Source organism: Chrysemys picta, chromosome 15 (genome assembly GCF_011386835.1).
Source record: "Chrysemys picta bellii isolate R12L10 chromosome 15, ASM1138683v2, whole genome shotgun sequence".
NCBI classification, from domain to species: domain Eukaryota; kingdom Metazoa; phylum Chordata; order Testudines; family Emydidae; genus Chrysemys; species Chrysemys picta.
The window spans coordinates 11,556,223-11,573,873 of NC_088805.1; the positions used below are offsets into that span (position 1 = coordinate 11,556,223).

General features: G+C 42.0%; 1 protein-coding gene across 7 annotated transcripts in view; it reads left to right on the top strand.

Annotated features, from left to right (window-relative positions):
• The first annotated feature begins 2,461 nt into the window (after window positions 1-2,461).
• The window catches only part of RNF10 (ring finger protein 10), a 207,074-nt gene continuing 191,884 nt past the window's right edge, over window positions 2,462-17,651 (top strand). For 2 of the 7 annotated variants that reach the window (XM_024108730.3, XM_065567845.1), the window contains exons 1-6: window positions 2,674-3,013; window positions 11,488-11,690; window positions 12,731-12,930; window positions 14,249-14,339; window positions 15,517-15,701; window positions 15,782-15,918. In XM_024108730.3, the coding sequence (XP_023964498.1) occupies window positions 2,851-3,013; window positions 11,488-11,690; window positions 12,731-12,930; window positions 14,249-14,339; window positions 15,517-15,701; window positions 15,782-15,918 (979 nt within the window). In that variant the 5' untranslated portion in view covers window positions 2,674-2,850. Of the gene's footprint in view, window positions 3,014-6,285; window positions 6,471-11,487; window positions 11,691-12,730; window positions 12,931-14,248; window positions 14,340-15,516; window positions 15,702-15,781; window positions 15,919-17,651 lie in introns of all 7 variants that reach the window. The other 5 variants (XM_065567846.1, XM_065567847.1, XM_005288674.5 and 2 more) reach the window with 5 other exon arrangements.

A 17,651-nucleotide genomic window follows, 5' to 3' on the forward strand; every position in this document is an offset into this window, starting at 1 on the left:
ATTTATTTTAATTAATTTGCAAACTGGACACCATTAAATTAGGCTTGAATAAAGACTGGGAGTGGATGGGTCATTGCACAAACTACAAACTATTTTCCCATGCTAATTTTTCCCCTACTGTTACTCACACCTTCTTGTCAACTGTTTGAAATGGGCCATCCTGATTATCACTACAAAAAATTTTTTTCTCCTGCTAATAATAGCCCACCTTAATTGATTAGTCTCGTTAAAAGTTGGTATGGCAACCCCCATTTCTTCATGTTCTCTGTGTATATATATATTTATCTTCTTACTGTATTTTCCACTGCATGCATCTGATGAAGTGAGTTTTAGCCCACAAAAGCTTATGCCCAAATAAATTTGTTAGTCTCTAAGATGCCATAAGTACTCCTCGTTCTTTTTGCTGATACAGACTAACACGGCCACCACTCTAAAGTACAAATGTACTTCTTCCTCTGGACCTCCTTGACCAGACACATTAATCTACTAAATAAAGGTAATGTTGTACTAAGTTTGTTTTATCTTTCTAAGCATCTAGATAGCTAGTGGTACATTTCTGATGGATTCATCGCCTTAGTATTTAGGCATCCACCTCTTGGTCAACAGACCATCTAGAGAATTTGTTGATCCATATAATTTTTTTTTTGGTAGAATTAACATGCTAAAATGAAGCAAAGGTTCTTCTGGATTCCAAGAAATGTGGGAAGTAGCTGACACTCCCCAACCCTCAGGGTTATGGGGTGTGTTGCCTCAGATTTATGAGATACTGGATCCTTCAAGGGAGGCAGCATTTTATGGAGTCTCTGTCATGACCTGCAATCCTTCTGCATATGTAACCCATTAGCAAGATGGAAACAACTACAGCCTGTATTGATATTTTGCTTTATACGTTGATTTTCCATCCAGTTTTAAAATACTAGTACAGGTATATGAATTGGAAAAGGGGGTGAACAGTGAGGTGGCAAAATTTGCAGATGACACAACATTATTTTGTGATGTCTAATGAGGACTATGAGGAATGGTAGAAAGACCTAAAGAAGCTAGGTGAAAGGGCAACATGATGACAGATGACATTAATGTTGATAAATGTAAAATAATGTACATTGGAGGGAAAAATTGGAACTACCCCTACACCTTAAAAGGGTTTAAATTAAATGGATCAGGTCAGGAAAAGGATCTGGGTATTGGTGTGGGCAGTTCAACAGAGATCTCTGGTCAATGTACAGCTGTGGTAAAAAATGCGAACAAAATGTTAGGATGTATAAGGAATGGGACGGAGAATGATACAGAAAATATTATAATGTCATTGTATAAACTAGTGCTTCACCCTCACCTGGAATACAATGTTCAGTACTGTTCACAGTACTCAGTGTTCACTCCATCTCAAAAAAGATACTGTAGAATTAGAGGGAGTGGAGAAACAAGCGATGAGCATGATTAGGGGTAAGGAAAAACTCTTTTATGATGAGAGATTGAAAAGATTGGTATAGTTTACTTTTGAGAAAAAACAAGAGGCCTGTGATAAAAGTATGATAAAAGACTAACTTCTGTTGGTGAGGGAGACAAGCTTTTGAGTTTACACAGAGCTCAGGCTACCAAGGAAGAGCTCCGTGTAAGCTCAAAAGCTTGTCTCGCTTCACAACAGAAGTTAGTTTAATAAAAGATATAAGAGCTCTGTGTAGCTGGAAAGCTTGTCTCCTTCACCAACCAAAGTTGGTCCAATAAAAGATATTACCTCAGTCATCCACCTTGTCTTTCTAGTATTTTTCTATGATGTTATGATTATTTTTTTACACACCCGGTGGCGGTCTGGGTTTTCGGCGGCACTTCGGCAGTGGGTCCTTCACTCGCTCCGAGTCTTCAGCAGTGGGTCCTTCAGTGCTGCGGAAGACCCGGAGCGAGCGAAGGACCTGCCGCCGAAGTGCCACCGAAGACCCGGACCACCACCGGGTATTTGAATTGGGCCCCACACTTCCTAAAGCCGGCCCTGCTGGCTGGTCCTGGAGGCGGGAGTCTGGCTGGAGGGACCCTGGGCTGAGGTGCAGCCCGCGAGCCCCGCTGCTTACCCCGACCCTGCCAGCGCCGGACTGTCTGGAGGCGAGGGGGGAGCGGGCGAAGTCAGCACTCACATGCATATAACACAGGTTGGTTTCATCTATACATGAAAGACCATAAAATTGCTTTACAATATTCCGGGGTTGCACATTTGCATGATTCTATGAAGTAGTCCCAAAACCAACTCAGACGTGAAAAGAATGACAACTCCCACAACGCTCCGGATACAGTAATACAAAACAACGCAGCGAGCTAATGGCATGAAACACTAAGAACTACATCTCCCATAATACCTTACGATAGTTAATACAAACCAAATCCGCCCAGACCCACCAGAGAACTACATCTCCCAGCATACGTTAGGTCAGCCGGCTCCCTATATAATGAGTTCCATCCGGGTTCTTTTCTTGCTGTTGGCGACTCGTCGCCATTACAGGGGAACAGCTACAGTACGCGGTAGCTGTAGGAGCGGCGCCGAGGAGCCCGCGCTGCCTGGGCGGCGCCGACCACCCCCACCGCAGCCAGTGCCGGGCCCCGCGGGGCTCCCCGTCCCTTTGCTACCCCGACCCCCCCGGAGCCCCGCAGGCCCGGCCCGGCCTCCCCCGGCTCTCTCTGTTTAAGCGGAGCAGCGAGAAGATGTCGCCATGAAGGAGGCCGAGTCAGCGCTGCGCCGCCCCTGTCGGTCCCCTTCGCGGGCCATGAGCCTGGGCCCCCGTCGCCTCCCCGAGCGCCCGTCCTACCCCCCAGCTCAGAGCCGCTGCCATCCACTCGCCAGCGCCGTCGGGGCGCCCGTTGATGCTGCAGAGCTCGCCCAGCGCGGCCCCCGCCACAGCCTCCGACATGGACAAGAGCAGCCCCTGCGGCTCCGGGATCCCCGGCTCCTCGTCCGGCAGCAAAGGGCAGCAGACCCGCTCCGCCTCGGCCGGGCCGGCCGGGGGGGAATCTAAGCCCAAAGGCGGTAAGAGGCGGGCCCGGGGGGAAGGGGCGCTGGGGTAATATCGTAGCTGGCTCTCCAGCCAGGGAGCTGGCAGGTGCCTCGCACTAAGAGGGGTGGGATGCGTCGGGTCTCCAGACTGTGTAACAGTCGGAGGACTCCAGGCTTCTGGGAAATGTTAACATCACCCACAGGAAGTCGGCGTGGGGCAGTGGTACTAGGTGTCCAGGGGTTGGTCGGAAGCCCAGGTGGTATTGATCCACTGTTGTTACCCTCTGACAGGATACAGGGATACTGTGAAATGAGTTGGCGAACGTGCTAGTTTCCAACCCTTAACATACTGGGCGTCTCTAGTAGTTTTGGAGAGGCCAAGAATTGTAAGCCTGGCATGCGTTGCCACTGTATTATCCAGTGGAGCTTGGAAACTTGAGGACCATCCCTTCCTTGTAGGTGTTCTTTAGATCAGCACTGAGACACACTTGAGGGAGGGGGAGAATGTCTAAGGAAACTTTCTTGCTCACATCCATTTGTGCAGTACACGAATGGACAGTCACTTTGCCCATACTATTTCTTGAGCCTCTTGTAAGCACTAAGCTCACTATTGATGTTAAAAAAACAAAGCAAACATTCTGTCAGTTTCTGGGCATCCTATATCCTGCTCAGCTTAAGCTTTCAGCAGCACTATTACCTCCTGAGTAAGGATCATAGAATATCAGGGTTGGAAGGGACCTCAGGAGGTATCTAGTCCAACCCCTGCTCAAAGCAGGACCAATCCCCAGATAGATTTTTTTTTTGCCCCAGATCCTTAAATGGCCCCCTCAAGGATTGAACTCTCAACCCTGGGTTTAGCAGGCCAGTGCTCAAACCACTGAGCTACCCTGTTTCCCCGAAAATAAGACATCCTCCGAAAATAAGGCCTACTTACAGTTTTGCCTCTCGTTGTAATATAAGGCATCCCCCCGATAATAAGACCTCCCCGATAATAAGGCATCCACCGATGTGTACCGTATTCTTCTTCTTTGAAATATAAGACATCCCCTGAAAATAAGACCAGTGCATCTTTGGGAGCAAAAATTAATATAAGACACTGTCTTATTTTCGGGGAAACAGGGTATCCCCTTTGTGCTAAGAGTGTGGTGTATGTCAAGGTGATGTGACCTGAAGTGGAACTCTGTCTTTAGAATGGTGGCTTCCTTCCTAGAATATTCTAAGTAAATTACAACTTGACCCTCCTTGAGGCAGGGGCAATATCTTAACTACAGTTGGAAAGGCTGGGACTTGACCAAAGTTAAATATTGGAAAGCTTTGTTCCAAGCTCCTTCAAAATCCTTGGTCTAATTACAAGATGAGTGGTGTCAAACTTGCTTGGTGGAGAGGGCTGAATTCCACTCATGTTTAATGAGACAGGGTATAAATCTAGAATTACATACATTACTCAGTCCACAACAGACTGATTACTTTTGGTAGGAGGCTTATCCTAGGATCAAAAATTAGAAGTGGAAATTGAACATCTCATTATCACTGTTAACTATTCAGTACCACTTGAGAGAACATGCTTATCATTAGGACTATTATTATTTCTGCCGTTTGTTTTTCTCCATTCTTTTTTGTTTCTCTCCCTCTTCCCTGTTTGTGTTCTGTCTTTCCCTCAGGTTCCCTTAACTGCAGCAACTCCTAGTTCTCTCTTCCAAGGGGGAACACTTCCACTCTTTTCCCCATTTTACTGCTCATCTTTTTACAAGTGAAGTAACCTTGTAACCGCTTTAGAGCCATTGTTTCAGGCTGCCTGCAGATTTTGGGAAGACAACCCTTATTAGCTTAAACTTGGATCACATTTTTAAAGCTTTCTTTGCAACCATGAGTACTAAAAACTCTTAAAATGAATGTTTTCTGCATAGTTTGTCATGGAGGCCATAAAGATACATCAGGGAGGCTGGATCAGTCTTGCAGCCGTATGTTTGACACACTTGCACTCTAGTATTAAAGGGATCTTGTATGAACTATAGTAGTTAAATATAGCATTTCAGTTTAGACTCTTATTGCACATCGCTTCTCTCACTAATAGTTTATAAACTATCTTGTGTATCACTTATACCATTGCACTACATTATTTTAAGCTAAGGGATTGTCAGAAGTGCTTAGCAGTAGCAGTTCCATCCCGAAGCAGTTGGTGTTCCAGGAGCTTGACACTCTTGACAGTTTGGTCCTAACTGTTTCTAAGTATTGAAATTTGCAACAATACTTGATATTGCTGGATCCTTTGACACAGAACTATGCACAATACAGTCTAATTGGAATGGTGCTGGGATGGCTTGTACTCAATTTCCTTCCTCTTTGGTGGTTTGTCTCAATTGTATTATAAAAAAGTGTGTTGGCATAATGGCAATGTATACCTTGGCAAGTTTACCAGTGAAATGAAATAAGCTTCAAAGAGTAGCCATAGGCAGTTGAAATAATGAAATAAGTGGCTCTAACTCTTGAGGTGTTAACTTCTCCCCAAGACTTCACTGCATATGTCAAATTGAAGGGCTGGCAATACGTGACATACTTGATCTGGATCTCTCACAGAAGCAACAGGAGTGTGACAGATTCTTTTTAGGCTGTATCATAACTGACATTATTAATTTTAACTTTAAACCTGTTTTTTAAAGATGCTTTGTCATTGTGAGTCTCATACATGGGTTCTTGTGGGGTGTGAGTGGTGGTCTTTTTTTTTTTTTTTTTTTTTTTTTTTTTTCTCTCTCTCTAAGAAAAGTTCTACTAAGATCCCTTCATGAGTCAATAGCTGGGTTTGAAGCTGGGCCCTTCGGACTCCCTGCACAGACCTCTGCCACTTGAGATAAAGGATTAAATGTTATCCTCAGTGAGCCAGCTACTAGAAGGGAGAAAGGCGAGGATACCGAACAGTTCTGGGATTCTGGCCATGTAGGGGGAAGGGGAACAGGGTGGCTTATTAGACAGAATAGCCAAGTACAGTACATACATTTTTGGTACATTTATTCTGAAAGGCACTGTGGCTGAACGGATTAAATGTGGGTCTGTCATTGAAGAACTAGATTCCATTCTAGTTCTGCCAAAAATGCTCTTGTAAAACCCTTTTTATTTGTAAAATGGGGCACAGTGGTGATACTTGCCTGCTTCCTATGGTAGGGATATGGTGCTTTGCTCAATGACAGTCCAGAGAAATATAAACAGCCATTCGTGGGAACTCATGGTTTTCTGATACCCTTTAGCCTAGAAAGGTGCACTGGTCAGGGAATCTGAAGTGAAAGTTTCTTGTTTCTCCCATCCTCCAGCAGAACATCCATCAACTTGGCAGTGCTGCAGAAGAGGGAGGCTAATGTAACTGAAATGCAGATCCTGTGTTAGAATCTGGGACTCTGGAGAGGACTGAGTGAAGAATTAAAAGTCATAGGCCTAGCTTTTACAAGAAGCAGTAAGGAAGCAACAGAGCCTCTCAGATTCCTGCTTCATATCAAAAGTATGAAATATAGGCCATATACTAATACAAAGAGAATATACTAAGGGCTGTTTTTATGTCTACATGTTTCACACTTAACTTTCTAAGCTGTTTCCTAAATAACTGCAAAGTGGAAAAATTAGGGGCTGTACCTTTTTTGAGGTATAAAGGTCGCCTGAAAGGATTTCTTCATTAACATTCACTTTTTTTCTTTTTCTTTTTTTTTTATGCTTGTAATTCAGGTGTACGCTGGAATACTCAGATCGGAGAGCTAATGTCAGTTGTATTGCAAGAGCTGTAAACAGAGCGTTTTAATTGGATTGTTTTAAAAATTGTGTTAAAATTTAAAAAAATGCTTGACTTAAAAGACTTAGTATTTATTTATTCAAAATGTTAACTTCTGAATCTTGTATAACGTCTGAATGTATATCCACTCAGGTACCATTCTAATGCCTCAAAGGTATTGATACAATACAGTAATGATCAACTTGTTCTCTTGCTTGCTTTTGTATATAGCTGTAAGTCAGCAAATAGCTCTGAGATTCTCTCTGAAACTGGAGGGATGCCAAGTAGGTGCCTTTGAGAATTAAGTGATTTAGGAGCTTAGATCCCAATGACTCAGTGGAAATGAAGCTCTTAAATCATCTAGGCACTTCTGAAAATGTCACTTGCTGTGAACAGTTGAGAAACTGGAATCTCTGGTGAAATAGAGTACTTTATCACAACTTCTGACTTGTGGATAAGGCACCTTGTGCTCCCGTTCAGGGTGCGCCTTGAAACAGTTTATAGAATTGCAATGTTCTAAATGTGAATTCAGCCTTTGAAAATTTAAACACAATGCTCCCTTGTCTGAGGGGCCCCCTCCTCTCGCAATTAAAGGTAAGAAAAAGTTAACTATTAGAAATGAGCCCTGCTTCATTAAAATGAGCTGGTTCTGGATTAACGGTTCTAGAGAAGATTAATGCTTTCAAAAGTATTCATCATTAGATTGGAACAAACATCAGGGCCCCTGAAGTGAGGATGTTTGGCAACCAGTAGCAAAGGCCTGTTGGGAAACGATTGTATGTACATGCTTTAAAAACAACTTAAGTCATTGAAATCATTTTTGGGGAAGTGGAGGTAGGGACAGGAACTGAAAGCTTTTTCTAGGCCAAGGAATAAAATTCTGAATTAATTTTGGCCTAAATACAGAAAATAGCTGGATAAGTACCTTTGGTAGGAGAGGTCACCAGAGGCAGTTCATAGTAACCTGAAATCCATAACTGAGGCATATCCGAGAAGAAAGATGACAGTGGCCAGTAGAAGCTTTTTTTTCTGACATGCTGCCTGCCAAAACAATTAGAAGGAAGAAAAGCCCTTTTCCTGTAGTTGTAGGGAAATAGGCAATAGTATCTAAGATGAGCTTTTGCAGCAAGACTAGACATTCATACTGTTTCTCTGGCTTTACATCTGACTCTTCTCTCATTTCAATCTTGTTTTACTACAACCCTGGAGGTTCTTAGACTTCTTGGGAATTTTCATGCAGACCGTTCTGAAGAGGGGAAACTGCCTTCAACCAGTAAAGTTGTGAAGAAAAGGTGTCTGGAGTCTATACCACTCTGGATTCTTGGTCAAAAGGGACAGACTACTGCATCACACTTCATGGTCAAAGAATCTCTAAAGTCGTCGTCATAATGATGAAAGGGAAACTCGTAAAAGCCATTGAGTCAGGTTGAAGGGTTGTAATGTGATAGGAATGTTCTGGTACGAGTTGACTGACAATTTAATGTTCATAATGGCTGTAATTTTGTGTTAGCTGTACCAAGGTGGGAAATTTCCTTGCTGTCAACTGCAGGGGAAGATTGCCACACCTGATGACAAGTAATCTGACCCAGTTTAAAAAGAGTGAGGCTATGCAGTTATCTTGACCCCCTTGTTTGCAGATATATTTTTCTGTCCCCCTGTGCTTATGGGTTGGAAAAAAAATCAAAGTTGCTGTGGCCTGGGAGGTCTCTGCCTGTCTAGAATATGCACTGTGACTGTAGATTTAAGAAGGCTGTTCAGTGATGGACTTCAGTTCTATTGGCTTTTCCATATAAGACATTCTTAAAGATAATTTATGAAAAAGGCTAATCCAATAGCCGTTCCTTGTCTTTGGAATTAATTTTAATTCTACCAGAGACGATAGCCTAGTCTCAGTGGTGTAAATTACAGCTTCTTCTCTACACTCAGTCTGTCCAAATCACCATAGTCCAGGCCTGGCTACACCCTGAATATTTAGCTGCAACTGGTGTGCTTCTCAAGATAAAACACTGCCCCTAAGGTGTCGGGCTGACTTGCAGTCTCTCCCACGTGCACTGTAACTGCTGCACAATTCAGACATGCTGTGATACCAATAGTAGGAACTGTTTGAATTCTCAATAATTCTGAATTTGGCTCTGCCATTAGGCCAAGTACATCACCACTTTTGCCAGTAAATAATGGCAGAGTGGCTGCATAATGCCTCTTGAAAGCTTCCCTGTCACTTCTTAACTAATGACTAATAAATTACTGCCCTTCTATTTCTCTATGTAATCTGAAAGGTGTTTGGCTTTAGTCTTAATTTTGAAGATCTTCTACTGCACGATTATCACTCTTTGGAAATCACAGGCACATCTAACAAGTAAAATTCAGAATTGCATGGGGTTTTAGCTGTGACTCTACTGAAAGCTGAACTGATACAGTAGGCCTCTTAAACTAGCTTTTCCCCCACAACTCTAAAATGCGGTGGCCACACATTTCCATCTCTGCATTTCCTTTCTACTAAGAGGTGAAAGGTTTAACTGGTCTTAAGATGCATTTGTGTTTTTTTTTTTTTTTTAATGTATGTTGTATTTTTAAAAGCATCTGGATGCTCTGTCATGAAGAGGTATGCACAGCCCTTCTTACTGTTCCCTGAACACACTTTTTGGGGGTTTCAGGAGGGAGAAATGAAATTTTTGTAGTGAAAAGTGTGGAGAATAGACATGAATGAGATCATTTGGTTACTATAAATGTGCAGTTGGGTTGCTCCTGATGCCTGTCGCTCAGGAGTAATAGTGGAAGATGGTTACCAAGGTTAGTGGAACAGTAATTAATATGATCTTAAAATAGGGAAGGAGGGAACCTGTCAGCTGTAAAAGACTTGTGCAGATGAAAAAGGGGCAGAAGCCTGCTACTTCCCAATATGTGGATCTAGATGCAACTGATGTTCTAGTGCTGCTATTGTGAGGCATTAGATATGATAAGTCACAATGGACCTGATGCAATGTTAATAACTATTTCTGAGAGGGAAGGGTGTATTGGCATATCTGTGGGCTGAGGACATTGAAAATTAAGCTCTAATCTTATTCTACTGTTTCAGGAAACAAATGTATGTAGTGGCATTACCAGGTTAATACACAGGGAAATGGATTACCATGTTTGGACTCAGCCTGACTTTACATTTAAGAACTTATTGGAACTTCAGAGGGAAGTGGTTTCTAATCTTATGGAAAGATCCTCTGTAATAGTTTAGGAAGCACTAGCAACTCTTGGGTATTCTAAATGTGTACAACTAACATCTGACTGCTCTTCCATTCTTGTGAGCTTTAGAATTTAAAGCCACCACTTTGTGCTTGCTGCTAGTGCTTTCTGTGTTAAAATCCCAACAGTGTGCTCAGCACTCTCACCAGGCAAACAATCCCTGCCTCCAGGATTTGGGGATTTGCTGACTAAAACACAGATTAGATAAATGCACTGGGAGACCAAAGGTGGTAGTGGTATGTTGAGGTAGATGGTCATTGTGGAAGAAGTTGGTTTTTAAGAAGAGCCTGATGCATTGTACTGCCCTAAGCATAGGGCTTAGGATGAAAGAAGGCACGAAGGAGAAAAGGAAATAAAGATAATAGTGGTTAAAAAGAGATGTCCACGTAATAGAGCAATGTGGGAGATCTAGAGACGGACAGATGCAGGCAGGGTGGTATCTTTACACATTCTAGACATGAAAACTCATGTAATCAACTAAGGGCATGTCTACAATACAAAATTGTCAACTGAAGTTACATCGGCATACAGCTGCTGCAGTAATTAAATAGCTTTGTGCGTCCACACTCCGCTTCTTGTGTTGGCAGTGCAAGTCCTCACGAGGAGCCCTTGTACCAACTGTACTTTCAGTGCAGGGCATTGGGAGACGGCTTCTGAAAGTCAGTAATAGTTGATGTAAGCATTGCAGTGTCTATGCTGATGCTGTGTTGACCTAACTAGGTTGACATTGATTCTACGCCTCTCATGGAGGTGGAGTTAAGTCAGCATAGCGGGGCAGTTACCTTGATAGGAGCAAAATTTTAGTGTAGACACTTACATGTTTAGGTTGATGTAAGCTGCCTTGCATTGACCTAACTCTGTAGCAGAGATCAGGCCTACGTGTGCCCAGAATAAAGAACTAACTGATGGCTATTGAGTGTTTTGGAAAAACACCAGAAGCTAGAAATTTCAATCTTGATTACTCAGTGTAAAAGTGTTCTAATTAAACACACACTGCTAGTGGCTGTTCCTAGTTCTGGCCTTAAACTAGTTTATGTGAATGAATTGAGTGTAGTGTAATACTATCCTCAGTTCAGCTACATACCTGCCTTATGTCTCTGGTCCTTTGCTTGGTATAAGCTCTAAGTAGTGGTGGATTTTGGTGTAAGTTTCAGTAAATGCTGATTAAGGAGCTGATAGAAACTATCCATGGTAGGAAGAATCCAGACAATAGAAGCAACTTAACTGCATTTTATTTCAAGACAGCTAAGAAGTCTCTTCCTTTATTGGCTGCATAGGTTCCTGGATACTAATGTGCCTGAAAAGTACTTTGCTGTGGGTTTGGTGGTGTAGTTAGAGAAGCTTTGGAGCTCTGGTTAAGAGTCAGTATTGTCTTGCTGTAGACAGGTATAAAAATGATCCAGGCCAAATGCGGTCCTGTCTTAAAGGCATAAATTACTTGACAGCCACTGCTTTTCTAGTGGAAGTATCTCGCAGAGCTTGTGAGTCTGACTTGTTTTCTTTTTTTTTTTTTCAGATGGAAAGAATGCAAGTGGATCCAAACAACGTTACAATCGTAAAAGAGAAACTTCATATTCAAAAAATGAGAACTTTTCCAGCCAATCCCGTCGCTCCAATTCACAGAAAAGCAAAGCTTTTAACAAGATGCCCCCTCAGAGAGGGGGCACTGGGGGAAGTGGCAAACTTTTTAGCTCTTGTAATGGTGGAAGACGAGATGAGGTGAGAATTGTAATGCCATGTCTGCAAGGCCTCTTTTTATGGGCCGAGAGGATCACTCTGACTTGCTAGTTAGGTCTCCTGTGTTCCCTTTCTGGGCTAGGAAGGGCAAGAACCCTGAGGTGGTAACATCGCTGAGACGCCAGATTGAGTGATATCAGAACAACTTTGCACCATCTCAGAAGAGGATGCTCTTTGGTCTGAGACTCCTTCAATAACAAGACCAGTGAAACTAACAGAAGTACAGTCTGAGGAATGGGTATATAGACAGGCCACATACATATTGTGAAACACAGGTTCTTCATGAAAATGATCTTAGTAATACAGTTTTCAGTTCCTAAATCTGTGACATATTTATGTCCAACCACTTGTGTATTCTGAATCCCACATTATGAAATATTTAGCAAAGTAATCTGACTAGCCTTGATGTGATCTAGTGAGGCATAAAGGCAGATCAGGAATCCTTTCATGCTGATTTATACTATGGGTGGTTAGCCTCCCCCCACTTGGCATATATACCCATGTTACACCCATTTTTTAAAAATTAGCAATTTAATCTACAAATATCACATATTCAGTTACTATATTTTCTGAGTTCTAATTCTGTCCACTTCAACTATATGGAAACTAATCTAAAATCATGAAATCTCTGGAATGATCCTAAAGCTTGCAATACTGGCTCTTTAAAGGGATATTGTCATTTTAAAAATAGCTTTTGTTACCCATGTCGCTAATCCTGAACAACTAGTTTTAAAAATAAAGCTTTCACTTTCACTACATAGGTTGCTTTTACACTTCCATTTGTACAATGGAAAAAGATTACTCAATCTTAACTTTCAAGTTCCTTTGCATTTCTAATGCTGCAGTATTAGATCTTCAGGCCTGGAGTGGGAGAAGGTGAGTAGGTAGGGGTAGTGCATTTCCCTGTATTCCATTGAAGGGAATGGACCTGTGTTTGTGCTGATAGGTTGCAGTGTACCAGCTTCCAGAAAATTCTAACCAGACCTCTGTCTTGTTTGTTTTGTGGGTTTTTCATTTTTTAGGTAGCAGAGGTTCAACGGGCAGAGTTCAGCCCTGCCCAGTTCTCTGGTCCAAAGAAGATTAGTCTGAACCACTTATTGAACTTCACCTTTGAACCCCGTGGCCAAGCAGGTCACTTTGATGGGAATGGACATGGCAACTGGGGGAAAAGGAACAAATGGGGACACAAACCCTTCAACAAAGAGCTCTTCCTACAGGCCAAGTGAGTGGAAGATCAGCAGGGCTCCTAGACATTCATATGAATGAGCTTTAAGGGACTGTGTATTCACTCTGTAGGTGACTGAGTCAGGGAATTATGTATTTAATTATACTGAACGTTGGTGGTGGTGGTGGTTCTTCCCTCCCTCCTCCCCTCCCCCCCCCTTGTATTGGTTACTGAAGTTCTGCTCCACTGGTTCTGTCTTCACAGTATTGGTGCAAGGGTTACCTTGTGTGTATACAGAAGGGTGAAATATGTTCTTTTCCTGATTTATAAAAGGAGATATTGGTATCTGACAGAAAACAAAGGAAATGCAGTTAAAGGGACTGAGTGTGAAGGATGGAAAGGGTAACATACCCTTCTGCCCAAATACTCAAGCACCACCTGTAAAATTTAATATACCCTGTTGGGTCCAGGAAGACCTGTGGTCCCTTTAACACTTAAGTAGTTCATATTTTTTTTCTAACTCAAGTAATGCAGTATAAACAAAACAAACTCAATCCATCTTAGTACAATGAGATGTTAAAACTTGCTGCTTTTGGGATCAAAGCAAGTCTCAGTTTTTAAGTCCTCGTGTGCAGAGGTCTTTGTTTTTAAACAGATACATTGTAATAGTTACTCTTTATCTTTAAAGGTGACTTGAATAATTTTAACTTGTGTAGAAATATGTACTGAATGCATCAATAATCAAGGTAGTCAGTCAGTTTAGGAGATGAACTTTTTTTTTTCCAAGCTAATGTATTAATGGCTTTATCTCTAATTTGGGGCAGGTTCAACATTTTCTGTATCTGATCACCACCTTTAAGACCATGAAAAGTACTGCTAAAATTGCAGTCATTGGCATTTTTGTATACTATGGTAAAATGTGAATATACTTTATTTGTATAGAGACTTATTATAGCACTTGTCTGAATAGTATGTGATTTTCTCCCCCCCCCCCCCCCCCCCGCCTTGTGTTCTGCCTATTTCAATAGTTTCCTTTATAGAAAGCTGTTTCCTCTGCATAAGTTCCCTTTTGTTTAGTCTGTATTCAGACAAGAACTCCAGGCAGGATGGCCAAACTGCAGGGAGGAGAACTGTGTCCAAAGAAGTTAGCCCTGTTAGGTTCACTAATGGTAACTGCTGGCCATTGTCAGCCTAGATGCCAAGTCTTTTCACATACCCAGCATGTGGCTGTGCTAGGCTTTCTTGGGTCCTGTCTTTAAAGACAGGACTGACTTGGTCTCTTGAGGATCTTAATGCAAAGGCCACTTCTGCTATCACCTGGACAGTTGGAATAGGTGACTTATTAATTTATGATGCCTTTGTGTCTTCCATCCAGCTGCCAGTTTGTGGTGTCTGAGGAACAGGACTACACAGTGAACTTTGCTGACCCAGATACCTTGGTCAACTGGGACTTTGTGGAGCAAGTGGTCAGTAGTGATGGGATGGGTTTTTAAAACTTATTTCTCTTCATCTACCTATCTAATATAAAAAAGTGCCTACCTGTTGCTCTAGTTGCATTTGACATAATGTGAATTTAGTTGCCATCAAATCTCATTCCTTCCAGTATTGCATGAGTGACAAAAGAGAATCCGATAGGGAATTACTTTTGAAAGACTCTGTATGTGACAGGAGCTTAAGACTACCAAAGACTGTTATGAGGAAGAAGATTATCTTCCTCCATGCTTTATAGATGGAAGTTGATTAGGAATATTAAGTGTGTTTTCTGACACTTTTTTTCCCCATAGTATTATGCAGAAATGTGGTCAGCCTTCTGACAAGGTCACAGGGATGGAGTTGATGGAAGTGTGCTGTGTAGAATGCTTTTACAGACTCTTATCCTGTGCATGGGCAAACGTCTTTTTCCTCACAACAAAAATCTGTAGCTACTTGAGGCACCCCAGGATTCCACCCAGATCTAGAAAATAGCTGTCTCTCTCTCAATACTTAGTCTATGATGCAGCGCATGCATTTGGGAGGGGGCATGTTTACTGTTATCCTGAGCTTGATGCTGCTTTGGAAACTCATGCATGTACACACTTCCCCCAATAGTCTTAAACAGACTAAATATACAATACATTACATCTGTCTACTCTTCTAATATAATTTGTTTAGAAATTTAGGACCCGTCGATTTTCTTTAATCGGGGAGATGCAGAGATGTTTAGTTGTGTAATTAGGTTGTAAAGTCAATAAGGTGACACCAAGAAGTCCACTGCTGCCTGCAAGATTAGTTGCTTTCAGATGACAATGCTAGTAATCCTGGAGTTGGGGGTCAGTGAACATATGAAAAGGGAAACCAATCTGATACCAAGCCTTGTACATTGAAGAGTCTGAGAACAATACCCTGTAGATGGCTGTACCAACTACCCTATCACACTTAGCAGGAACAATGTTTTTAAAACCATATGATCAATTTCTTGGTGACTGAAGGAATCTACCCTCCTGAGGTCCCTGCTTTCTTGGAAAGGTTCCAGTCTGTCTTGTCTTTCTCTAGAGGGCGAAAATATTTGGCCAACTTTGCAACAAGTTCCTGAACAGATATCTCAATTTATAATCTCTAGCTTTAGTAACTTATTTGTATTATGCTTCTCTTATGGCCATCCAGCGAATTTGTAGCCATGAAGTGCCCTCCTGCCCAATATGCCTGTATCCACCTACTGCAGCCAAGATCACCCGTTGTGGGCATATCTTCTGCTGGGCATGCATTCTGCACTATCTCTCCCTGAGTGAGAGAACCTGGAGCAAATGTCCCATCTGTTATGGGTCTATTCACAAGAAGGATCTCAAGAGGTAAGACTTGCAGGCAATTCAAATCTCTTCAGCTTTCTGTAAAGTTAATTCTTGCTACTTAGGCTATTCCTGTGTTGCAGTGTTGTTGCTATGGAAACACGCCAGTATGCAATTGGTGACACCATTACAATGCAGCTAATGAGAAGGGAGAAAAGTGTTTTGGTAGCATTGCCCAAATCCAAGTGGCTGAATGTAGAGCACCCCATTCATCTTGGAGGTGAGTACTTGTGAAGACTCTCCCAGAACGTTGGCTGCATGTATGACTAAAACTTGAATGTGGAAGCTGGTTGCTATGGGGAAACCTCACTCTAGGTGCATTTATATTGGTCCGATTATAAGACATTGCTTTCAAATACTGATCAAATTAACTACCACCTCTTAAATGACTACCATGCAGTGTCCTACTCCATAACTCCCTTCCATAAGCTTGCAACATACATACTTCTCTAGTTTCTGTGCTGCAAGGCCCTGCCATACCAGAATAATTTACAGAACAAGCCAACATTAAGTAATTCATAACTATTAGTGTATCACTGCAGAGTTCACTTCCTTTTGTTGGTCTCTGTTTTTGTTCCCCATGTGTCTTTGTTTTGGTCTCCCCTTCCCTCCAGCCCTTGGCTCAGCAGCAGAGTGAATTATTTTACATTTGACTTATTCTGTAGTTCGGGGGTAGGCAACCTATGGCACGCGAGCTGATTTTCAGCAGCACTCACACTGCCCGGGTCCCGGCCACTGGTCAGGGGGGCTCTGCATTTTAATTTAATTTTTAAATGAAGCTTCTTAAACATTTTAAAAACCTTATTTACTTTACATACAACAATAGTTTAGTTATATATTATAGACTTAGAACTTCTAAATGTTAAAATGTATTACTGGCACGTGAAACCTTAAATTCGAATGAATAAATGAAGACTCAGCACACCACTTCTTCTGAAAGGTTGCCGACCCCTGCTGTAGTTTATGCTAGATTATTTCAGAGATGCTGTGTGTAGCAACAGCATATGCATGCTTCTACCAGTGGAATCTCCTAGTGGGGAAAACTATTACCTATCTGGGGCTTGATCATAAAATATTAGGGTTGGAAGGGACCTCAAGAGGTCATCTAGTCCAACCCCTTGCTCAAAGCAGGACCAATCCCCAAACAGATTTTTTGCCCCAGATCCCTAAATGGCCCCCTCAAGGATTGAACTCACAACCGTGGGTTTAGCAGGCCAATGCTCAAACCACTGAGCTATCCCTCCCTGAGCTGTTCCATATACCTCATAATTTTTGTCTTCCCTGCTCTGTAACTTTTCTAGTTATTTAGACAGTGTCCTACATTTAATTGCCAAAATTAGATTATCCCATCATACCATCCCCTCCATACATTTAAAGCATTCAGGGATACGACAATGATACAACTTGTGTGACTGACAAGGTTCTTCATATTATCACTGCTGCTTTATGGGTTATTTTCACCTGTGGTCTTTCAACCAATCCTATAAGGGAGGAAATAGTTTAAACTTAGCTCTAAAGGTCAGTGTCCCCCAATATAGGATCCTGGAGCATAGAACTCATTTCAGATGTTTGCCTTGGATATTTAGAAAATTAAGATTGAGTGTGCATCAGTAACTTTGGGTAAACAAAACATACAGCACTACAGGATATTGTAAGTCTTGGTGTCAGGATAACTGCAAATGCAGAAAATTTCAGCATTAAGCTTGCACTTAAAAGAAATCCAAATATGGCAAAATATGCAAGATGCACAGACAAGATTCTCTCTTCCTCCTTTCCCTGCCCCCCCCCCCCCCCCCTTAATTTTGCCCTGTAGTGACACTATGAAATTGGGGTGAGGATTGGATTTGGAGGAATGAAGATATCTACTGTCCTTCTAAAAGTTTGTTTCTAATCTGGGATTTCAAACACTGAAATTGCTTTTATTAACTGGGACAGAGAGCAAAAGGAATATTT